The sequence below is a fragment of the Kogia breviceps genome, chromosome 2, assembly GCF_026419965.1.
Source record: "Kogia breviceps isolate mKogBre1 chromosome 2, mKogBre1 haplotype 1, whole genome shotgun sequence".
Taxonomy (NCBI): Eukaryota; Metazoa; Chordata; class Mammalia; order Artiodactyla; family Physeteridae; genus Kogia; species Kogia breviceps.
This window is the reverse complement of record NC_081311.1, coordinates 5,292,020-5,316,942: the sequence shown is the minus strand read 5'-3', so window position 1 is coordinate 5,316,942 and position 24,923 is coordinate 5,292,020. Positions and strand designations below refer to the sequence as shown.

The 24,923-nt window shown below is 46.3% G+C and overlaps 1 protein-coding gene and 1 pseudogene across 2 annotated transcripts in view; both read left to right on the top strand.

Moving 5' to 3' along the window:
- DOCK1 (dedicator of cytokinesis 1) overlaps positions 1–24,923 on the top strand; it is a 504,544-nt gene that overhangs the window by 57,024 nt on the left and 422,597 nt on the right. For both annotated transcript variants that reach the window (XM_067024326.1, XM_059053852.2), the window contains exons 3-10: positions 2,002–2,042; positions 6,040–6,095; positions 9,631–9,727; positions 12,492–12,640; positions 17,726–17,861; positions 19,085–19,242; positions 20,621–20,702; positions 21,125–21,260. In XM_067024326.1, the coding sequence (XP_066880427.1) occupies positions 2,002–2,042; positions 6,040–6,095; positions 9,631–9,727; positions 12,492–12,640; positions 17,726–17,861; positions 19,085–19,242; positions 20,621–20,702; positions 21,125–21,260 (855 nt within the window). The remainder of the gene's footprint in view (positions 1–2,001; positions 2,043–6,039; positions 6,096–9,630; positions 9,728–12,491; positions 12,641–17,725; positions 17,862–19,084; positions 19,243–20,620; positions 20,703–21,124; positions 21,261–24,923) is intronic.
- On the top strand, positions 13,172–13,327 carry LOC131750856 (large ribosomal subunit protein eL39-like; annotated as a pseudogene).

Below are 24,923 nucleotides of genomic sequence, written 5' to 3'. Positions count from 1 at the left end.
CACGGGCCTCCTGTATCTCACCCTCTGTGTGTGGATGGGTATGTGGGATGTCTTCGGGGTGCATGGCTGCTCGCGGGGTGTGGGGTTATATACTCTGGATATAAGTAGGGCCACGCTTAACGCTGGTTGTGTGAGCTCCACTCCCATCCTCAGTGCTAGGGGCTGCCTGCATCCTGCAGCGTTGAGATTTCCTTCCGTGTAATAACCGTGCAGTAACATTATGTTTTAAATTTTCATTTATCTGATTATTAGTGTGAGCATCTCTTCATTCATGTTTAAGTCTTTTAGGTTCCTTCTTCCGTACATTGTTTATAAACATTGCTCATTTTTCACTTGGTTTCTGTCTTCTTCTTGTCACTTTGAAGTATTTCCTTAGATGTTCTAGGACATTCATCCCATGTCAGTTTCAGAAAAGAAAGGGCAAAGTAATACTTAAAATATGGGACAGATAAAATAACAGGATAGCGGGAAAGTCCTTTGCATTGAATACAGCCTTTTGAATAACTTGTTACGTTGACCTTCCATCTTTTTCCATTTCACTGTCTGTGAACCCTGTCCTAGGCGGACGCTGATTCTGACCTTGGCAGGTAGAAACCACCAAAGGAGACAGTGCATGGCTCTCAGGAGGTAATCCTCCAAATGAGCAGCAAAATCTAGTCATTTTGTGTCTGCGGTGCCCCTTAATAAATCTGTGCAGTTCCCTTGTCAGGAAATGAGATGGGTTCATTGGTTGTATCTAGGTCTTAGCAAATCCTTTGTGAGGCTCCTAGCAATTTCCAGCTTCTTTTCTGAATGCTCAGAAAGCATCTGTTCATAATCCCTGGAGGATCTCAACCCCATCACTTTCTGGTTCCTCTCCACCTCTGGTTGTTAAATAAATGATCGCTCTGTTAGAGGTGTGTGCTCATTGGTGCAATATAGGCCCATTTTCAGTTTCTGGGCACCTTCATTCATGTTTCCCAAGTTTCCGAGGTTTGACTATTTTATACCCAATACTTGGTTGTTCTCTGGGAGTTGACTCGACTGGCACTTTCCATGTGTCTCCGTCCTTTTGCTCCTGGGGGGCTGAGTTGGAATTTGTCTGAGCTTCTGATTTCCTTTTCTGGAGTGAGGTATCCTAAAGCAGCTTCAGAGTGTTTGGGATACGGAAACATCCGCTGACGTCCTGCCGCGGCGGAGTTGTTGCTGGGAGGTGGGTGACCGGCCGTGGACCCCTGGGCGCTGGCAGGGACGATTTCTGCCCTCGGTTGAAGCGGAGGGGACAAGGGTGTGGTCAGGTCCAGTCCGGCACTGAATGTCTCTTCCATTTGGCATTTAACGCCTGCCAGCAGCGCTCGCATGTCTGTCTTCTGCTCTGTTTGCTTGTCCCCCCCACGTGAGGGAACGGGAACTTGAATCTAGGCCAGACCCCAAGGGGGTAGGCGGACCCGTATTCCTGGGCCCAGTGCTTCCTGTTAGGGGTCCAGTCTTTGCCACAGAAGCACTTTGTGTGATCGTGGCTGCTCCAGGGCAGGGCCCCCCTCCATCCCTTAGAGGGAGGAAGTCGGCTCTCAATAGGATTTCTGTTTTGCGACAGCTCTTGGTGATCTGAGGATGCTGGTATGTGCACTTGGCGGTGACCCCGCTCCATCCGGAGGAGGAACAGATACGAAAATGCACACCCCAGGAGCCTGCCCAGGGCCACGTGGTCGGAAGGACCACTCCTCCTCCTGGGACTGTGCTTCTTCAGTTCTCATTGGCACCTTCAAGGCCACGTGCGGCACGTGGAGGTGAAGGAGCTGGAGGTCTGTGTGTGAAGGCCCCTGGCCAGGCTTCAAGCATGGTTTTGAGATGCTGTTTAGGAAACCCCATAGCATCTCTCCAAAGCCTTAGGATTACTGAGTTCTGTTACAGGCTGACTTCCCTGGTCCTGCAAACAGTGAGTTCTCGACAACGGGAAGGTGCTGTTAGGACGCTGTGATGTCTCCTTGTACTAACTGTTTCACTTTTGTGTTTGTTTAGGGTGGTACAGAGGTTACACCTTGAGGAAAAAGTCTAAGAAGGTAAGTCCTTCTTGTGATTAAAAACACAGTGCACGTCCCTTCATAAATCACAACAGGTGAGGAAATAAATTCTGTCTCATGGTGCCTAAGAGTTGTCCTTATATGTCTCTTTCTCTGAATTAAAAAAACACATGGGTTGAAAGGTGGGCTACCCTGAATTGTTTTCTTTAAAAAATTTTTTTAATTAACAAAATTTTTATTTTGTTAATTGCAGTATAATTGATTATCAATGTTGTGTTAGTGTCAGGTGTACAGCAAAGTGATTCAGTTATACATATACATATGTCCATTTTTTTTTTTTTTCAGTTTCTTCTCCCATACAGGTTGTTACAAAATATTGAGTAGAGTTCCCTGTGCTATACAGTAGGTCCTTGTTAGTTATCTATTTTATATATAGTAGTGTGCATATGTTAACCCCAAACTTCTGATTTATCACTTCCCTTCCCGAATTGTTTGCTTCTGAACAACATATGTACGTAGAAATTGCAATTTCATTTCTGTGAGTGAATGGCTGGGCTGTGGGGTGATGTCGACCTGTTGTCATGAGAGGTGGAGTCTTCTTCTCCTGGTAGAATTCTGCATCCTGTCTAAGCACAGGACGTGTAAGAGAATGATCTGGGTATAATGACTTAAGAAAAGAAGTACTGTCCATTATTTTCAGTCTTGCATTATCCTTGATGATAAATTAGCAGATTTGCATTGCTCACGCTTGCCTTTTCCCCTCTTGCTTATAACCATTTTTATACTGCTTACGTCGCTGGCAAAAGAAAGAGGTTCTGCCTTCCAGGGCAGTTTGCACGCGTGGTTGTTTGAATTTCTGAAGCTAAGATGTGCAGTTACATTGCGGTGGACAGTCCAGTACACAGTTCTGTTGTGGCTTTTCCATTCTCAGCTTCACAAAATCTAATGATGGCTCTTCCATTTCATTCTATGATTCTGAAGTACTGTCCATTCTAAGATGTGGTTTGGCTGTCCACGTTACCTTATAAAATCTAATTATACTTGACAGATGGTTCATTTTACTTCTGTTTCTTAGCTTGGCCTCTCATTATCTACTTATTGGGCTGGGCTCCTCTTGTGGTCCTGAGGCTGTAGCTAAGGCTGCTGCAGTCCCGCTGTTCAAGCACAGGGCCTTCTTGATCTGCTTTCCCCAGACGCCCTGCTACCAGGCTGTGCCAGACAGGTGGGAGCTGTCCATCCTCTGGTCTCAGTCCCCTCGGAGGCATCCAGGCTGAGCTTCACGGCAGCCTTTCTCTGGCATAGTCTGTCCTAATGAGAGAGATGCTATCAGGGATATCTGGTGAGCCAGATCTGCAAACGGGAGCCAGGACCGCCCACCCCCGCCCTGCCGAGTTCAGACTGGGCTATGAGTCTCTACACATCCAATGACCTGGAACCTTGAGCTTTGAACAAGGTAGATTCCAACCAGGTGGCTGGTGGCATAGATTTCTCCAGGGAAAGTTCTATTTTCACATTGATTATCTCTTCCATAATTTGGAAGAGATAGGGATTAGCAGATGCAAACTATTACATGTAAGATGGATAAACTACAAGGTCCTATTGTATAACACAGGGAACTATATTCAATATCCTGTGATAAACCATCATGGAAAAGAATATGAAAAAGAATGTGTGTGTGTTTGTGTGTGTGTATATATATATGTATATATATATATATATATATTTAACTGAGTCACTTTGCTATACAGCAGAAATTAACACAACATTGTAAATCAACTATACTTCAATTAAAAAAAAAAGACTGTATTCCTGCAGATGAAAACCTGAGGTTCATGTGAGAAAGCCACAACTGAGGACTTTATTAATAAAGAGATTAGGGTCATGGACCATCCCCCCTCCCCAATGACAAAGCTGCAACTTCGTGTGCTAGGTGCGTCCCAGGGAAGCTGTTCACTTGTCTCTGATATTTGGTATTTGGTGTCTGGTACCGCCTTCCCAGTCGGGAATCTCTCCCAACTCCCCAGGCCTCCATCAGCCCTAATCCTTCCTACCCTGCACCACAGGGCCCTGACTTTACAGCTCACAGAGCTGGGTAGGGGCATATTTATTTTTCCACCTAGAATCTTCATTAGCAGATGAGGAAATTGAAGCTTTAAAAAGGTCGGTCGTGATTTTGCATCAGCACCCCTGCCCCAGGCGGTAGCGGAGAAGGGACTTGGCTCCTAGTAACCTGACTCTGTGTTCTGGAAGCATCCTTTTATCGGTATTCACAAATGAGCGATAGATCTGGGCTGGTCCTGACCGCCCCAGCTGGAGAAGTTGCTCATTTCAGGCTTCCCTGGTGGCACAGTGGTTAAGAATCCACCTGCCAATGCAGGGAATATGAGTTCAATCCCTGGTCTGGGAAGATCCCACATGCTGCGGAGCGGCTAAGCCCGTGCGCCACAACTACTGAGCCTGCGCTCTAGAGCCCATGAGTCACAACTACTGAGCCCACGTGCCACAGCTACTGAAGCCCACGTGCCTAGAGCCCATGCTCTGCAACAAGAGAAGCCACCGCAATGAGAAGCCTGCGCACCGCTACGAAGAGTAGCCCCTGCTCGCCGCAACTAGAGGAATCCCGCGCGCAGCAACGAAGACCCAAAGCAGCCAAAAATAAAATGAATTAAAAAAAAACAAAGTCGCTTATTTCAAGCCTCCAGATGTGTCCAGCCTCATTTCTTTCACTGTCCCTTCTGTGGCTCCATGATTCTCGAGAGCAGGTTTACCGAGACTGAGGGACATCTCTGTCCATGGACATGGGCAGGGGGCGAGACTGGCTTATTTGTATGTGTGTCCATCCCGTCGTCCCTCCCCGCCCCGTGCTCACCTGTTGACATCAAATGTGCACCTGGAGGCCGTCCTGGGATCTGGAGGTGTCCTAGCATGGGGCCCCCGCAGTCCTCTTTGGTGCTCAGCCTCTGTCTTTCAGCCTGGCTCCTTCCCTCTCTGTGCTCATTCTTCTTTACGTGAAATGCGGCCACTTCCCTGGCAGGCAGGAGGAGCCTGAACCAGTGGTGCCCATGCCCCCTTCCCAAGCAGGATTAGTAGGGTGGTTCCTGGATTTCCTTTGGAAATCCTTTGGGGCCAGATGCCAGGGAAACCTAGTCGGAAGCTCCTATTCCCACAGCCGGTGCCCGAAGCCACCAGGGCCACTGATTGGCTTTCTGCTGCGTGCATGACATCTCACGTGGGAAGCGGCAACCTGTTTGCGTTGCATCGTTGCAAGATCCCAGGGCCTGGTGCCCTGTTGCTTGCCCTCCAGGAAGGGAGGTGTAGTGTCCTTGCTCAGGAAGCAGGACCAAAACTCTTGGTAAAGCTCCTGGCACTTCACGCACGGCGCCTGACACTGACCGTCCTTTTGAGGAACTGTCTCCCTCGGAGCTGTCTGTTGGGCCCCTGTGTGCCGTACACTTGGGGGTGCCGAGCACTGTCTTGTAACCTGGTGTGCTCCCCCAAGGATTCTGGCAGGTTGGGCGAAACGCACCCAATTTCTCTATTTTCTCTGACGGCCCCTCTGGAGGTTGTTGAGAAAGTCTCCTTGGGTCAGGTAAGCAGTCAGTGCATATGTGATGATCAACGGTATAAACTAACTTTTGATGACAATTTTAGTATTTCGAAAGGAAGAACTGTCAGAAGCCATTGTCAGAAATTGTTTTTAGGCATCATTTGCCTGTGGATCTTCCTCTGTTGAGGTCAGCAGTAAAAACGAGGTGTGACCCATGGAGAAGACACAGCAAAGTCCCTGTGGGATTTTGTCTTTGCAAACAGATTGCGTCTGTTTTCTTCTAAGACATCTGCATCCTCTGAAACACAGGCGGATTGAGTTGCCATCTTTTACACTTCTTTGTTTTCTGTGCTATGTTGTGTATGAGACTTAGCATTAGGCTTGCAGATTTAATAGTGATCCCCACCTCCATTTTGGGGGGGCAGTCGTTTCGTTTGATTTGTAATCAGTACTCAATAATAAAATCTACTGTCTTTTTTCCTCCCAAAGGGTATATTTCCTGCTTCATATATTCATCTTAAAGAAGCCATAGTTGAAGGAAAAGGGTGAGTCTCGTCTTGATATTTAAATGAAGTCATGCAGTGGTTGTATTTGGCCTGAGGCTCTTTGCAGGGCGATGTTGGGGGTTGGACAGTGGGTGCCATTGACCCTGATGTGACAGGAGTTTGGGGAGAGAAGGGAAACTTCTGATCTAGGGCTGTCCATAACATGGCTTTGAGCCTTTACACAGTCTTAATAAGTTAAGTCAGCATCGGAACTGCAGTCAACCTCCTTGAACCTGATGTGGATTTGGAAAGCTTCCTAGTTCTTCCTCTGTGAGCCACCCTATTAGGCAAAGGCTGCACGGCCCCCCAGCTCTGCATCCATTTTTCCGGAAGACTTTGCAGGCTGTGAAACCAATGGAGTTGAGGGTGAAGCAACAGTTGTTAAATTGGGGCGTGTGTGAATTTACATGTCGCCTAATGCTGATGTATGTTTCCTAGAGGTCATAAAACTCATGTATAAGATCTTTAAAAGGACATTTGTAGAACAGAAGCCCATCAGGCAGGAATGGCAAATGAATAGCCAGGTGTGAACTTGGAGGAAGGAACATTAAAATGTTTTCCTTTTTTGTCTCTGCTACATCTTCACACTCAGTTAAATATGTAAATGATAAAATTACTAATCATATGATTACTGCATAATGACATCTCTGCGGCTGATTACAAAATTGCCTTTCCAAGCAGTGTACTTTTAACATACGAAGAGGACTAGTTCGGGCTCTGTAGTTCCATAATTAAAACGAAGAAAAAATTTAGAGGCATAAATGTGATGACCTGTAATAGGGTCCTTTTTGCTACAGATAAACTGTTTTGTACGTAGAGTTTCAAAGGGAAGTAAAAAGAGGAAAGTTTTGAAACTTTCATCCTCTCCTGTGGAAATAGTTGAATAAAGTGTGCTTTTCATGTATTTTACATCAGTCTGTATCAGGATCGGTCTGGACATCAGACTGGATAGGAATTAGTTTTTTAAAAAGCACTCTGATGTATAGAAACGAGTATGTGTAAAATGTAATTATGAAGCATAGTAGTGAAGTGCACAAGGGACTGTGTGGATTCTTGGTAAGTAGAGTCGCCCCCTGACAGCCAGATGGACAGGCAGACAGACGCTTTTGTTCCTGTCACTGGGTTAGTGCCACAGGCCCCAGTGCGAGCAAACGAAGGCGGCACCGGTGAAACCAGCCGTCTAGAAAGTTCTCTGCCGGTGCTCCAGGGCTCCTGTGATCGCTCTTACTGATACCCGCCCTAACCCTCCGCTCCCACCCGAAGCTGGCTGCTTCCCGCCTCCCTCCTGGCAAAGAGCCTCCTGCCTTCAGACTTGACCGGTGGTCCCGCTCTGTACCTTCCTCCAGACACCGTGGGCATCCAATCACCTTCCCTTTCTCCTCCTGTTCCTTCCTCCCTTCCAGTGCCGGCCACTCTTGGTCCTGCCCCTGCCTGTCTCCTCGCTGTCCAGATTCATTATCCTGTCTCCCCTGCAGCCTCTCTCTCCTCTCTGTACACCGGCCTCCCTTCACGCTCAGACACCCCAGATGGGGGCTCTGTTGCGGCTGCCGAGCCTGTACCTTCAGCCTCGAGACCCACGCAGTTCCCGTTCGTCCCCTCCCCCGACGCCTCCGTGGTTACCACACCTCCTAACCCCCAACGCCAGTGTCCTCTTAGCCCTCCCCTCTGGAGCTTGTCTGTCGCATCCGACACTGGCGGGCGGCCGCTGCACTCCGCTCCTGTGGGCTCTGAAGCTTCCCCGCCCTGCTTCACCCCCGCCTGCCCCACTCAGGGCGCCCTCCTTACCTTCTCCTGGTTCTTTGTTGCCCCTCCCCCCGCGAGATGGCTTCTGTTCTTGCACCTCAGCTGTTCCCTCTCTGTGGGGAACCCTTGGATGGGGACCTCCGGCCCCGACTTGTCCCATGACATCTGCTTCAGTCATGCAGAGCCAAGGAGCTCATATGAATCACCACCTGTGACAGTCAGTCTGGGGTTTGTTTACTGCCGGCTCCCAGCAGGTAACGGGGTGGTTACAGAGGTAACAGCACAGCTGCATCAGATACCTTAGAGCCAGCTGGCACTTAGTCCAAGGGACAGATCAGGCCAATTCAGGAAAGAAGGTGAGAAGGATCCGGAGCTGAGACCAGCGTCCACCGTGTGCACTGAGGCCCTCTCCCCGTGGGGAAAGCAAGTGGGGTCTCGTTGAGTTCCAGGTGTCTCCTAGCCAGTGGGAAGAGCCCAGGGGACCCAGCATGAAACTCAGGCTCTGTGACATGAATGCAGCCCAGTTACTGACGAGTGCTCTCGCACTGTGAGTAGAGAAGCTCTCCCTGGAGGCTTTGCAAGGATGACATCACAGAGTCATAGGATGTCAGCCACATTTTCATCGACATCCCTACCGAGAAACTCGGTGACAGAGTTGGTAGAGCTGTTGTGACCGTCACGTCCTGTAAAGGACACTGATGATGTCCCATCAAAGGGTAATTCCTAACAGCACTTCTGTGTGGGGCGGCCCGGCGGGCAGCCCTCCCTGGACGTCCGGTCCCTGCTACTCCCACGTGTCACAAGTGGTGCACGTGGCCAGACCTCTCTGGAGGGACCGGCCCTCTCTCAGGAACTCCAGTGTTTCTTCCTTGGGGAGCACCCACCATCAATGAGTCACTGCAGCCCTGAACCCCGATTGTGAGCTGCAGTCAGGGTCCTGCCCACAGGTCTGGGCTCCAGGCGGTTGAAGATAATGTAGGTGGGGGACCTATTTCAGTGCCCCCTGGGACACTTCATGTTGATGGGAGTCTTGTCTCTTCAGGACCTGTAGGCCCAGGTGGTCTAACTTCACAAGCCACCAAATTCAGTCTCTGACCCAGTCCCAAATCTCAATGTTACGAGTCCTACTTGTAGCGCAGTGCCTGACGCAGAGCACGTGACCGGAAAACAATGGTTGATTTAATAAAAACCAGCACACAGATATTGGTAGATCATGAGTCAAGAATAAGTCAAGGGTTAACCTTCTGGGGTGGAGAGAAAAGGGAAAGGATAATCAGAATTTGGGGATGAGGGCACCTGTGGACCCTCGAAAGCTGTAACCTCGCTCGTATTTCGCAAGGATAACTGCTTCATGTATATTGTCATATAATGAGTTTTCGGCCTGATGGAAGTGTAAAAAATCATCTTATCCCAAACCTGCATTTTAATGCCACACAGACTGGTGGTAATTTATGGCGTCTATAAAGTAGATGGGTACACATATTATGAATACACTTTCCACTTCTCAGACCTTGATGTTCTGATGGGATATCACTTGCCTCCTTCATCTTACCTTGACGTATGAGGTGGATGGCTTACACGAAGGATGATGTATGAACATTCTCAGACTCTGTGCAGAAATTACTTGTCATTCTTAGAGATGTATGTATTCCTTTGTGGGCACAGTCTTGTTTGGATGCTGTCTCTCCGTTTGCTTAAATATCACACGCTATGGCCTAGATCTGGAATTTACAAGGTACCCCTGGTTTAACGAAGCCGTGACCGTCTCTGTCCTTTCCTCCGTGCTTCCCAGGCAACATGAGACGGTCATCCCAGGCGACCTCCCGCTCATACAGGAAGTCACCACGACACTGAGAGAGTGGTCCACCATCTGGAGGCAGCTCTACGTGGTGAGAAAATGGGATTTCCAATCAGAGCTTAGCAGCAGAGAACGGTCTTTCTGGACCCCGCTGAACCAACAGGATAGTTCTCCTCTTCCGGGAACCTCAAAAGCAGAACTTGCGGGCGCGGGTCCTAGTTCGCAGCCCGGCCCGGTATTCCGGCCACACCTCAGGGACCACGTGCCCTTCCGCCTGCTTTGTGTTGAGGTGTAGCCGTGCTGACTGCAGTGAAGAGGCTGTCAAGGCAGGGGCCACGGCTTTCACCTTGCCTTCTTTTGGAAAGGGAGATGGGCTGCTTTCAGGCTTTGGGACACAGGCTGAGGCAGCCTGCGCTGGGGTTCCCTCAAAGTGTGCATGTGAGTATGAAAGCGAAAGTCTGCTTTTAAACGGTCGTAGGTGCTTCTTTATGGATGCAGTAGAGGTGGATGACTGTCTTTGCCATTGTTTGCAGGTAGATAATATGCCTCTTACCATTTGAGAGAAATGACAGTTTTCTAGACTGAAGCGTGTCTGTTGCGGAGGGACGGAAATAGTTTACTTTCTGGCTTCGCGTGCGATGTCCAGTTCTCCTCGTTTCGGAAGAAGCCTTGTTAATGCAGCGAGTTTGGAGCCCTGACATCTTCCATTTCGGATTCCCTGGGGCATTTCTTTGCACATAAATTCACATTTACAGAAGAATACCTTTTGTTAAGCCTGCATTTCTCTTCAGAGTCTTGATTTCTCATCTGCTAATGTTGTCAGCACAAAGCCAGGACTCTGGAGGGAAGGCCGGGCTTCAGTTTCTCGGCAACATAGAAAACTTCCCAGCGTCCCACAGCTGCTCTCCAGGCAGCCTTGTTGCTTTTGATTATACAGTGGTTTCCTATAAATGCACAGTAATAAGCAGTTGCAGTAATTGTTCATCAAATGTTCTCAAAAACCTAAAAGCGTAAAGTTAGCCGTGAATGTTTTGTGTAAATCTGAGCAATTTTGGAGTCGGTGTTTCATGTTAGCGAGTTTTAAACAAAAATGCAGCAGCAAAACAAACAGGAGTTGATGTGGACAAGTATGTTACGGTTTTAGCCGTACAATCCCGGAACAGCCATTCCTGACTATCCCCTTGGTTTCCTTTTAAAAAGTTTACATGTGCCTCTTAGGGATTTACATTGCTAAATTTTTGCAAAGCTGAACAACAGTGCTTATTTTATATATATATTGCTCATAAATATTTTTTTTCCCCTCTGTTCTGTGGCTGTAGACAAGTTAGGAAAATATTAAGGATTTTAGATATTTGGTAATGCTTTATAAAACTGGACAAGGAGAATTAATAAGATGGAAACAAACTTAATTTTAGAATAAACCATTGATTTTGATTATTTACTTTTCATTTAAGAAATTCAGATTATGGGAATTCCTTGGTGGTCCAGTGGTTGGTTAGGACTCAGTGCTTTCACTGCCGTGGGCCCAGGTTCGATCCCTGGTTGCGGAACTAAGATTCTGCAAGCCTTGTGGCATGGTCAAAAAAAAAAAAAAAAAATAGAAATTAAGATTAGGATGATACTAAGGAAAAAAACTCATGGGATGGAAGATAATCTGTTAGGGCATGATAGGATGGGTAAGTGGTGGGGATCTTAGAAATTCCTAGAAAGGATGTCAAATATAGAAATAGTGGGGGTGAGAGATTCAGCTGTGTAGAGGAGAAGTTATTCTAAAATGTAGCAATGACCACATTTTAACTTTTTATAGGCACCATGCCATGTAGAATTTTATCAAGTTAGGTTTCACCTAAATTTTTTTTCATGGAAAGAACCACAGGATTCTTTTTCCTTTGGGTAATTCCTCACATTCTTGATGAATTGTACTCTTTGCGGTGCGCGGGCTTCTCATTGCGGTGGCTTCTCTTGTTGCAGAGCACGGGCTCCAGGCGCACGGGCTCAGTAGTTGTGGCTCACGGGCTCTAGAGTGTAGGCTCAGTAGCTCCAGAGCGCAGGCTCAGTAGTTGTGGTGCGCGGGCTTAGTTGCCCTGAGGCATGTGGGATCTTCCTGGAACAGGGCTCGAACCTGTGTCCCCTGCCTTGGCAGGTGGATTCTTAACCACTGTGCCACCAGCAAAGTCCCTCTTGATGAACTGTACTCTTCCTGTTGCAAAACTGTTGCTTTTCTTTGTACCATCAAACCCCTTGGAATATGTAGAAAGTGATAAGAGGTATGAATTTTGTATCTTGTTTGTGCTTCCCTTTTGGCATAAACGCACTGAGAGCTTGTAGATTCAGATTTTGCCTTTTGCAGAAGCCTCTCTGCACATGCCAAATGCACCACAGTCACCAGAAGAGCCCAGAGCCACATTCTCTTGTAGCTCAGCTGACAGGCCTCAGGGTTGAGTTTCTCTGTGTGCTGAGAATTATTGGGGGAGAAGGTATTCTGAAGTCTCAGTAGGCAAGATCTGAAGGCTGGGCACTTCCTCAGGGAGCTACAAGGGTTACCCATTCATGGGCCAGATTCTAGAAGCTCCCGTGCTGGCTTTGAGGCTCCAAGTCCAGATCCTGCCCTGGTCTACTCTGGTTGGCTGGAATATGCAAGATCGTGCATTGTCTTTTATTCTTTTCATCTTTTCGTGTGTGATGGGAACCAAATTCTATCCAATGTGTTCAGTTCCATGCTAAAAACATCTTTAATTTGACATTAATTGAACACCATCATATAAAGCACAGACATGTCTATTTGAGAAAAAAAGAAATCCACAGTGCTCTTTTAAATCAAGAACTTAACAACTGGCTTTTCCCCCCTCGTCTAGCAAGATAACAGGGAGATGTTTCGAAACGTTCGGCACATGATCTACGACCTTATTGAGTGGCGATCGCAGATTCTTTCTGGAACTCTGCCACAGGATGAGCTCAAAGAACTGAAGAAGAAAGTCACTGCCAAAATTGATTATGGAAACAGGTTTGTTTATTTGAAAGATGATTTCATGCTTAAATTATCCAATATAATAGCATCCCCATAAACCTTGAGGAGAATGTAATCCTATCTTAACGATGAAACAAAATTTCTAACATCAAAATAATGGCACGGGTTTCACTTTTAAAAGGATGAGCTGTTTTCTCTTGGATCCTGAAGATCAGGAGTTTTCTGAGTCATTGTTGAAAAGTATTCTTTTCAAGAAGATGGGCCCGGGGAGCCTGTCATTGTCACTCTTCCAGGGGGGACCGCACAGTGATTTCCCTGACGGGGAACTTTTCCTTTCTGCTGACAGTATTTGACCTTGAGTCCATACATGGGGGGCACTTTGTGTAGTAACAGAAGCACCAGGTTTCTTTCTGTGCAATCCTGCCTTCTGAAATTTGGAAGGGACATCGAAGGGCACCTTAAAACTTGTCACCAGTGTAGGGACGCCAGATTTGGAGAACGAAAATGCAGCCAGCTGGTCTCTTCTCTTCTCCGTCATCCTGTGTGTGGTTGAATTTGCTCCTTGCCATGTCTTCTCACAAGTATTTCAGGATCACGCGATTCCTGGCCAAGGAACAAATGGAGAATCGTCCTGTTCCCCAATGGATTTGAATGAAAACTGGTAATAAAATCAGGTACAATTCCAAGAGAAGACATTAGAGAAGAACCAGGCTGGGTCTATAAGGAGCCTCGCATGAGGTGGCACACATGTATGCCGGGTCAGGATGACTTGCATCTTTTACCATATCTCTCTGAGACCATCAGCCGGATATGTTTTATTTTTGTGTCAGTTTTTCTTCAGTCGCGCAGAAACGATTATTATTGGCTTAATAATAAATATGTGAGGGCTTTCCTGGTGGCGCAGTGGTTGAGAATCCGCCTGCGGATGCAGGGGACACGGGTTCGTGCCCCGGTCCGGGAGGATCCCACGTGCCGCGGAGCGGCTGGGCCCGTGAGCCATGGCTGCTGGGCCTGCGCGTCCGGAGCCTGTGCTCTGCAACGGGAGAGGCCACAACAGTGAGACGCCCGCATACCATTTAAAGAAAAAAAAAAAAAATAATAATAATAAATATGTGAGACCTTTTGTTGGAAAAAAAAATACAGCCAGCTAAATTTGCACTGTCGATATAAACAACACATAATTCTTTTACAGGAGTATGTCTCATGCAAAAGTCCCCATTTACAGCAGGGCGCCGCCCAGCTCTGCTTGAATGCCTTTAACAATGGCGCACTCACTCTCGCGCAGAGATGCGTGTTCTAGTGTGGGCATGCATTTCTGATGCACGGTCCTCCCAGTTCTCCCAGGTTCTGTAACCAGGATGAGGCCACGCCCTTTTCTACCGGATAACTATTTGACTGTTCACATAATGTCAGAGCTGCAAGAAGCCTTCAAAAGTATCTGGTCACAGGACCCCCAAATGCTGGTCTATATCACAATCACTTGGAAAGCTTTCAAAATATAGAATCCTGGAACCACTCCTTAAGGTCCTGATTGCTGATGTCTGGAATGCTGGCTAGAAATCCCAGTCTTTAAAAATAGACTTGGACTGTGATGGAGAGCTGATTGGGAAACTCCTGGGTTAGTCCAGCCTCCTCATTTTACACATTAGGACGTAAAGCCAGAAAATAGCTCCATGCAGCTGAAGGGAGCCCTGGAAAAACGTGTTTTGTAAAATCAGAATTATAACACTTTTGTTTTCTGGTAATTCAGACTTGCACGTGTGAAAAGGTTTTAAAAGCTGCATTATTAGTAAGATGTAATGTTTGGATTAGAAAAGGCTACAGGAGAAGGCTTTAACATTTTTTTTTCCCTCAGGAAGCCAGAGATTTCTGGGTATAGGATATTAGATATTGTTGCAGTGAAACCCATTTCAAGACCACCTGCCTAAAAAACCAAACTTTTGGAGCTTTACTTTTATTTTCTCTTGGAGTATCATATTTTGAACTTATGTCCAGAAACCAGCTGTTTAATTTGGCCGCGGGAAGCCAAAATACATTATGTCATGGAACAATCTAGTTAAGAAAGGATGTATTTCCAAACGTAATTTACTACTTTGATAGGAAATGCAGTCCTTAACAGGATAGGTTTTTGCCCAAGGAACTCAGATCTACTCCACAACTTCTCTACAGCCCAATACTCTGTGCATGTCTTTCTAGTTCCTTCTTCAGAAAACAAAATAGTTAAAAATAAAATCACTGTGTTGAAAGTTGGATTTTAAAATGGTTTCTGGGAGACATTTGAGAATGTGATTAAGGTCATGGACCATCTCTCTAGGAAAATGCACATACATGACACATACACATACACACACAATTTTGCACATAATTTCAGGGGGACCCCCCCAGAGGTGCTTTGGGCTTCCACGGATTTCGTTTCTAATGTGTTGGAGTCCTTTGCTCTGCTGCAGTGGAGGCTCAGTCTGGATTCTGAACCACCCGAACACCAGCTTCTGAGAACAGTGCATGGAATGGTTGGTGTGGAGATCCCTGAGAGACCGCTTCCTGTGGCAGTTTCCATGTGGCATTCCAGAAGGAGCATGGGCTCTGCCGTGAGAGGGTTCTGGCTCAGAATCCAGGCCCTGGGGTCTTTTCGATGTTTCTCTGAGCTTAGGTTTCCTCCTTTGTGAAGTGGGTCTGACCATCTGTACTGGCGGGCCTGAGGTACATGGCAGGATGTACACGGCAGGCTGGAGCATGGCCAGAGCCTCTGCTTCTCAGGGAGCCTGACTGTGTGTGGCCTGCAGGACCTTCTGGTGAGCCCTCCTAAAGCCAGATGCTTTGTAGTTCTGTCCACATCGGAACGGATCCCACGTCATTAGCATTGACCCCGCCCACACCAGAACGGATCTGACTTCATTAGCATAGACTCCACCCACACCAGTACTGGCTCCTCCCATCCTGAGCAATTGTATTTACGGACTGCTATGGAAGTCTACACCTCATACGAATTTAAGGGGTTTTTGGCCAGGGCCCTCCTGTAGAGACATTTTCTAGATCTTTTAATCTGTATTGATTTGCCTGATCCAGCAGCATCAGGACAGCATCTCTCATTCCAGGTTTCTCCCCAAGATTCAAGTGTGTGAAGGGTATCTACTGAATTGAAAATTATTTCAGCTGGGTAAAACTTGAAGTATTGGCTAGTCTGTACAAACTCAAGTAAACATAAGCTGACCTTGTAGGAATATGTGGATAGAAAGGGAAGGACAACAGAACTTGATTTTAGCTGGAAGCTTCACCAGCTCTAAAATTATAGACAAAATAGAGATTTATACTGGCCTGTACTTCATCTTGGCTCTTGTATATTTGCATTTCATTGGCAATCTTTGGATTGATGGGGTGGAATACTTTCCTTGCCATGGAATAGCAACTTGCCTTCGAAAGTTACCAGTAAAAAACCCTATATATGTGGCATTTGTATGCATATGTGATAAACCTTATTTTCCCCCACGGCATTTTAAAACAACTTGAAATCTAATCCCATTAACTAATTAACTGGATATATGTACCTTAGGAATTTATTTAAATACTTAGAAAAATTGTGTTTGGGTAATGGTATTGAAATTAAAATACTCAGTGAATGATGAAAAAAAAAAAAAAAAAAGAGGGAGGGACTTTCCCAAATTGGTGAATCTTGTTACAAAGACAGCTACTAAGAGCATAAAAGGTTTATTTTCTGTACCTCTTGAAACCCCTCACAATCATTACAACCACTAAGGTTCTTTTCATGCAAAGGGAAAAAAGCCTCTATTTGTTTAAAAGCCCGTTTATTCTCGTGCTGCCAACAGGCCCAGTTGGTCTTGTTTTACCATCCGTGAACTTGCTCAGTAGATACATTAACAGGACAAAATGAAGTTTTTGTGATTGCCTTCCACAAATAGTGCAGTGGTCCAGCACAACTCACAAAACTAAACCTGCTTGACACGTTATTAGACTCATTCACGTGTAGCTTTAAGGTATGTGACCTTCGGAAAAGTCAGAGATTAATTCATCTAAATGGAAGTTTTACTGCCAAGTCAACTTTCCTCTTCAACTTGTAACTGTTAATGATATTCTCTAATTGAAATTTATCTTCATTTCAAATGATGTTTTCCTTTGTTTTATGGTTAAAAAAAAAATAAAAATGTCCTGCTTCTATAGACTTGTTAATGGCAGGAAGAAAAATCCGAAAGGCAAAGTGTAAGGCATCCGTGGTTTAGATCCTCGTGTCTTATTAAAAGAAAACCAGAACACAGCACTGTAGCACAGCTCTTGGTTTCTTTCTTTATATAATTGCCTTTGTTTATTCTTTAAATAAAAATTGTGGTAAAAACCCCCTAACTATTTCGTTGGATCTGGGGAAATGGAGAGAATGTTGCCAAAAAACATTTCCAGATATAGACAGACAGGTTTATTAGTCAGATGCTGCCTGTGTTTTAAGTTGGCTACTACATTCAGCCATCTGGCCAGAAAGTTGCTTAGCATTACTGTGGATGACTTCCATATGTTCTATGTTGAAACAGTAGAATGTCTTTATCGAAAATCTTCTGTTGGGCTAATTAAGGGATTAGAACTGACGCTAGGTAGAAGGAAAGTAGTGCAGTGGAACCTGCCAGAGACGGTGGTGAGGAAATGGGGCGGTGGGAAAGCTCCAGCTTTCCCCTCTCACCTCTCCCCACAACCACCAGCTGTATATTTTTGGGCATATTGGTGCGCATGTGACTGTATATACGTACACATACACACACAAATTTATACACACACATATGCCGCAGCATATACATGGCATGTGTGTGCTTTAAACTGTCCATACAGTTCACATGGTAATTAGCAACGTACGTTTCATTTGGCCTTTGTAGATCTGTAAGACAAAGCCACTACGGCAGTGGAAGTAAAAGCTGAGTAAGTTTTTTTTTTTTTTTTTTTTTTTAATTCCAAGGCTATACATTTTAAGTTAAAGGCAGTGACCTTGCAGAATTGTGTTTCCTAATATTGTGTGGATGACCCCGACTTGCTGTGATGTTTTCTGCTCCGTTGCTGGGACTGAAGTTTGTTAGAGAATTCAGCGCCCTCGGGTTGTGACGTTCTGAATTGTTGTTGTTCTAGGATCCTTGATTTGGACTTGGTGGTGAGAGATGAAGATGGGAACATTCTGGATCCAGAACTCACTAGCACGATTAGTCTTTTCAGAGCTCACGAAGTAGCTTCTAAACAGGTGGAGGAAAGATTGCAAGAAGAAAAGGTAAGTTCACCTCTCTGTAATATGCCATTTACGTACGGAGCACATTTTCTCAGCAGCAGTTTGCTACATTAGTAAAACATCACCAGTGATGCCCTTTATGTGCACTGAAAAGGACCTGAAAAGGCACAGCTACATAGTACATTTCATACAGCGATGGGTGGAATGGAGCCCAGGGTCAAAACATGCTGCTGATGACCTGAAAGCATTTCATCTCTTGAGGCGGGGGTGTGCTTCAGCTCAGGGGGCAGGGTTTTAATGACATTGGCTTTGTGGTCTTAGCTCATGGGAAACAATACTCGATTCTGTGTTTCCTCTGATGGGGGTAGGAGAGCGACATATCTAAGCTCAGTGATCTTATGTGCAAAGCAGAAATAGAGGCACAGAAGTAGAGAACAAATGTATGGATACCGAGGGGGAAGGGGGGGTGGGAAGGACTGGGAGATTGGGATTGACACATATACACTATTGATACTATGTGTAACATAGACAACTAATGAGAACTTACTGTATAGCACAGGGAACTCTACTTAATGCATTGTGGCGACCTAAATGGGAAGGAAATCCAAAAAAGTGGGGATATATGTATATGTAAGGCTGATTCATTTTGCTGTACAGGGGAAACTGACACAACATTGTGAAGCAGCTCTCCTCCTATAAGAATTAATTTAAAAAAGTAAGCTCAGTGAGGGCAGGGAACACGTATCTTATTGATCTTTTTCATCTTCCATGGCCTTTAATGGTATCTTGTATGTAGTCGATACCGAGAACTCGATTGCCTGATCGAGCCATCCATTCGTTCAGCAACTGCTGAGCACCTACTCTGTGCCGGGTACCGAGGCCATAATGAGGAATAACAGAGATGTCCTCGGAGGGTTTGATCTAATGGGAGAGAACCAGAAAGTAAACAAGCAACTCCACGTGTAGTCTCCATTCTCATTCCTTGACTGGGCCCCTAAATGCTTTGTATCTGAAGAAAATACTCGGCGTAAGCTGCGATGGGACCGGGACCATTGCACAGGGCGCTGTTATTTTCAGTTGGGTGCGTGTCTGTGATGAGAGTGTCGGGTGAGGACAAGGAAGACACTGCATGGAGGGCTTTGCTGTGTTATTGCAGCTAGTTTCTCACGTGGTTTTCCGTTCTGTAGGGAACGAACAAGGCAAAGGGTAGCCAAGAGTGTTGCTCTTGTCAACTTGCTGTTGTATTGTTTTATTTCCACTGACAGTCTCAGAAGCAGAACATAGACGTTAACAGACAAGCCAGGTTCGCTGCCACCCCTTCTCTGGCCTTGTTTGTCAACCTCAAAAACGTGGTGTGTAAAATCGGAGAAGATGCTGAAGTGCTCATGTCTCTGTATGACCCTGTGGAGTCCAAGTTCATCAGGTCAGTGACGGTCCCTGGCTGCTGTCTTTCCTCTTTGGTTACTGTTGGGAAGATGGCCTCAGGACCCCCCGCAAAGTCTTGCTCTTGCAGGGAGCCCTCGGGGTGACCAGCTGGCCAGACTTCCCGCAGGTAGCCGAACTCTGCGTCAGGGTCAGCTTTCCTGCGCGTACGTGGATATTTGATGGTAAAGCTGTAGTCTTGTAACGTTATAAGGACCTGGCACATACAGGTTGAAGTCATGCTTCCTGTGTTGTCTTCAGAGGATGTTTTGTTTGTTGACCCGCCCCCCCCCCAGCCCCACCCAATGTATTGCTCTTGTCTTAATCCTGCTTTTTCGAGCTTTGGTTCTCTGTGAATGTCATTTCTGGACCTTTGACCTACTGTTATTTCTCCAAGATGGTTGGCTGGAATAGAGTGTCTAGAACGGTGCCTGCTATGTAAAGGCTCTCAAAGAATGTTTGTTCAATAAAATATTGTAAATCCCATCTCTGCCATGTCTGTCCTTTCCCATGTGCTCTCTTTCTCAGTTCTTGTTTTTGTTCCTCAGTATAACTTTCTCTTTGTCCAGAAGGAAGAAGTATGGTTTAAACTGTGTGTGTGTGTTTTAAAAGTCTAGAATCTTCACTCGTATTTTTGAAAATTTAAAAACTTTTAGTATATGACAGAAAACAGAACAAATTTCCTGGCCACTTCTGATGAGGACTTTATTGCTTCTTGTTGCAGGATTCAATATGTATTTTTAGGTCATATTTGGTTTGTGTCAGGCTCTGAAATAATCAGGCAGTGTTACTTTATACTATAAATGAATGAATGGTGAAGGTGAGACTGTAATTGTTCCAAATGAACAAATATGCTTTTCATAATAAACTTTTAACATATACACACAACTGTGTAAAATAAGCAACAGCGACCTACTGTATAGCACAGGGAACTATATTCAGTGTCTTGTAATAATAACCTGTAACGGAAGAGAGTCTGAAGAAGAATACATATGTGTATAACTGAATCACTGTGCTGTGCACCTGAAACTAACACAACATTGTAAATTAACTATACTTCAATTTTAAAAAGTGGTTAAAAAAGTAATAAAAACTTTGAAATGCCGTTTGCTTATAGTTCCTTTGGAATTATAACCCTGCGCTTCCAAAACTGAAACCTCAGGGATTTTGTACAGGCCGTCCTCGCACACTATCCTGTATGGAAGTTTGCTTATGTGCTAATGGCAGAGCAGCTGTACCTGATGTGGTTGATACTTCTGAACCCATCTAGTTGTATGCATAGCGGACCTCCGTGGTATTAATTAAAAGTCAGTGTGAATGTGCATTTGGTGCCCTGTTCTCTTTGGGAAATTAATTTGCTTTCATTTCTTCTTTTCAAGTGAAAACTACCTGGTCCGCTGGTCAAGCTCAGGATTGCCTAAAGACATAGACAGGTTACACAACCTGCGAGCTGTTTTCACTGTAAGTGCATCCAAGGATGGTCATTTGAACTGCTCACCGTTCTCATGACTTTTTAATGACCGCCGTCTGACTTCTCACCACACTAGAGCATGGGTCCTTGGGATGCCTTTAATACTTGTTAACTTACTATAGTAACATAACTGCCCAGGAATCTTCTGGGTCTGTAGCTACCCTTAGAATCCCCACGACAAAGATGTGTACTCCATTAACGTTGAGTATGTCTCTTAAACTTGGATCTTAAGTTCATTTACTGCTAATTGACTTTTGTGATTCAGCTGCTTTTTGTCTTGTGAGTGACTTATTAAAATGCTAAAAACTGGTTGGAGAAAAGAGACACAATCCATCTTTGTACTGTCTGTTTCAATTGAACCTGCATTGAGTAATGGTTCTCCAAAATAACTTACGGAAATTAATATTTCTAGGATCTCGGAAGCAAAGACCTGAAAAGGGAGAAAATCAGTTTTGTGTGTCAGATTGTTCGAGTGGGTCGCATGGAACTGAGAGACAATAACACAAGGAAGCTGACCTCCGGCTTGCGGCGGCCATTCGGGGTGGCCGGTAATCCATTTCTTTCCTTTTTCTTAAGAGTTTCAAGATCATCACCTTTGCTGTGAATACGAGCTGCCGTTGAATATTGGACAGTGGGCTGCTTGATTTATAAGCTTTTCTGCTGGAGAGAAAAAAAAAAATCTATTCGTTCTTCTCTGCATGGGTTCAGGTCCACATGCAGCTCAGGGTCTTTGCTCCACAAGCTTCAGGTGCAAATTATATATTTGGTTTGAAAGTGGATCCTGTCTTCTGGAGGAGAGACCCTGACCTACATGCTCATCCTGGAGGGAAACCAGTCACTGGGGGGTTGCAGGGTTTCTGGACTTGGTGATTGATTGATTTAGGAATGAATTTACACAGAATGGTCAAAGGGCTGAAAAGGTAGAAGGAGCAGAAAGCCTGGAGAGGACAGAGTTCTCTTCAAATCGGGGCCTTTTATCCTGTGGACCTGTGCTCTGTTTTTGTTTTGTTTTTGGTGACAGCACAAGTAAAGGGAGAGGTGAGTTATCTCTGTGGAGGGGAGAGGAAAGTGTCCCCAGGACGTCCTAATGAGTTGACCTCTTTCAGTGTCACTCTCATTTTGCACAATCTGGGAAGTGATTTTTCTCTCACGATTTGATGGCTGCAGTGGAGTTTCATTACGCAGCCCTCTATTTCTTCCTGTCCTTTTTGTGATTCTTGGGATTTATGTCAATAGGTATGTGAGAAAATTCTTCCTTTCTGATACATCACCGGATTTCTTGTATGAGCGGAGATGGAAGGACTCTTTACCTGGGCTACCAGGAAACTCAGGGCTTCGTTTCGTTTCGTTTTGTTTGGGGCCCTTTTAAATAGATTTTATTTTTAGGCTCAGAGCAGAAGCGAGCCATGGGGTGAGGTAGGGAGGGGGCAAGCGATCTCTTACTGTCCACATTCATCCCAGAGGGCTGGCTCTCCTGAGCTCTTGAGCTGGTGTGTTTCTATAGATGCCATGTAAGGACCTGAGCCTTCTTGCTTATGTGTTTCCCAACTTCCTTCTCCTCTCTGCTCCGAGACGGAGGGAGGACATTGCATCGTGCGATGTGGCCACGTACACTTTGGGCACAAAAGGTAAATCTTTTAAGGCAACGATTCTCAGCCCTAAGTGTAATTTCTCACTTGCACTTATACAGAGTCATATACACGGTCTGGGGAGCTATTAAAACATATTCTTGCCCAGGTATGCGGTGCACATCCTTGAACTTGGATCTTTGTGTCTCTTCTGACTGTTGGGAGAGGATGAACCCCTAGAAGCGGATGCTGTGCATCTTGGCCACCTGGGTGCGTGGTGCCCGGTGGCTATGAGCAGGCTGTGGGGAGGCATCCCTCGAGCCTGCCCGGCCCGTCGCCCCTGCAGCCTGCTTCTCACCCCTGCCTTCTTGGCTTTCTACCTGTGCTGTCCCTCCTCTGTCACCAGCATCCCGACGCCACCTTCCGTCTACCCCCTGCATCGTGTGATGTCACGTTTCTGGGCCATTTAGGTCCTCCTCTGTCACACACCCTTGGTGACTACATACAGCTGGACTCTTGGCTTTCTTTTTTTTTTTTTTAATAGATTTTTATTGGAGTATAATTGCTTCACAATACTGTGTTGGTTTCTGTTGTACAACAAAGTGAATCAGCCATATGCATACGTATGTCCCCATATCCCCTCCCTCTTGCATCTCCCTCCCATCCTCCCTATCCCAGCCCTCTAGGTGGACACAAAGCACCGAGCTGATCTCCCTGTGCTATGCGGCTGCTTCCCACTAGCTGTCTGTTTTACGTTTGGTAGTGTATATATGTCCATGCCACTCTCTCACTTCGTCCCAGCTTACCCTTCCCCCTCCCCGTGTCCTCAAGTCCATTCTCTACGTCTGCGTCTTTATTCCTGTCCTGCTCCTAGGTTCTTTGGAACCCTTTTTTTTTTTTTTTTTTTAGATTCCATATATATGTGTTAGCATACGGTATTTGTTTTTGTCTTTCTGACTTACTTCACTCTGTATGACACACTGTAGGTCCATCCACCTCACTGCAGATAACTCCCTCTTATGGCTGAGTAATATTCCACTGTATATATGTGCCACATCTTCTTTATCCACGCCTCTGTCGATGGACACCGTGGCGGCTTCTGTGTCCTGGCGATTGTAAACGGTGCTGCAGTGAACATTGGGGTGCAGGACTCCTTTTTGAATTATGGTTTTCTCAGGGTATCTGCCCAGGAGTGGACTTGTGGCTTTCTTAAGGTGGACCCTCATACCTGAACACAGAAACGCTTGGGCTTTTAGTTTGGGGGTGACACCCCCAAGTCCTTCATTTCTCCCCTGGGCAACGGGGACCTTTGATGCCCAAAGTCCCAATCACGGCGAGAACTTTCTTCGCCAGGGCCTGTGTGCTGCAGACCAGGGAGGGAAAGACAGGGTGATGGGCAATTTCAAGGCCTTTCCCTCTGAGGCTGGGCTGGGGCCCAAAGGCGCTGTCGGTCCCAGGAAGTAGCAGAGCTGAGGCTGCTTTCAACGTACTGGTGCTCAGACCCAGGTTGTGTTTCTTGCTCACATGCTGCCTTCCTGCCAGTAGTTGCTGGGCTCCTGGATGTGTCCAGGGCTAGAGACAGGGCTTTGACAAGGGAGCTGGATTATCAGAGAGACTCATAGTCAGCTGGTGGGGTGAGTCCCCGAGGAGAGAGGTCTGCGGACGCAGGAAAGCTGCTCACCGCGGCCTGGGCTGTAGGACGGTAGTCTCCTGGGTTCAGACTCACTTGTTCTGACCCATATGGAGCCAGTTGTCTGAGCTGCTGCTGCAAATACCGAAGGCTGATTGGACTTGGGCTGAAAAATGAGCTCTATTTGTTGGTTTAGAACTGGTGGTAAAGATGGAGTCTTGGCCATATGAGCATCTTACCAACAGGTGGGATGCTTCTGTTCTGGTCCTGCAAATCCCTTCCCCCTTTTTAGGGTGGAGGGAGGTGGTAGAAATGGAAATTGTCCCTTTTTTTTTTTTTGCGGTACGCGGGCCTCTCACCGCTGTGGCCTCTCCCGTTGCGGAGCACAGGCTCCGGACGCGCAGGCTCAGCGGCCACGGCTCACGGGCCCAGCCGCTCCGCGGCACGTGGGATCTTCCCGGAACGGGGCACGAACCCGCGTCCCCTGCATCGGCAGGCAGACTCTCAACCACTGCGCCACCAGGGAAGCCCCCCAGTTTTAATATATGAGTGTATGTTGTTAAAGAGGGGATTGTGCAGAAGGAAATAAATGGGGCGTGTTGCTCACTTACCTGCAGTCAGTTGTGGTAGCTGAGCAGAGACAGAGCACATGTCCATTGCCCCTAGGGCTGTTCTTGGGGCTTCTCGCTGTGTTGGTCTGAGCTGGGCATCGGTGATGTTCCAGCTATACCAGGTTTTGGGCAAATGCATTCAGGTCTTTGAGCTTCGTTTCCTCTGCCATACAGTAGGCAAGTGTGGGGATTAGCCGTCCAGCGTTTCTTGCAACGGTGCCCACAGGTGCCAGCACGGGGTGGGTAAAGCATAGCCACTTCACATACCGTTTCCTTATTGGGGCCGCGCAGTGGCCGATGGGAGGCTCCAGAACAGTGCTGTGCAGTATGGTCGCCCTGCCACATGTGGCTGTTTTGGCATAAAAATGCAATCAGAGTGAAAAATTCAGTTCCTCCATTCCA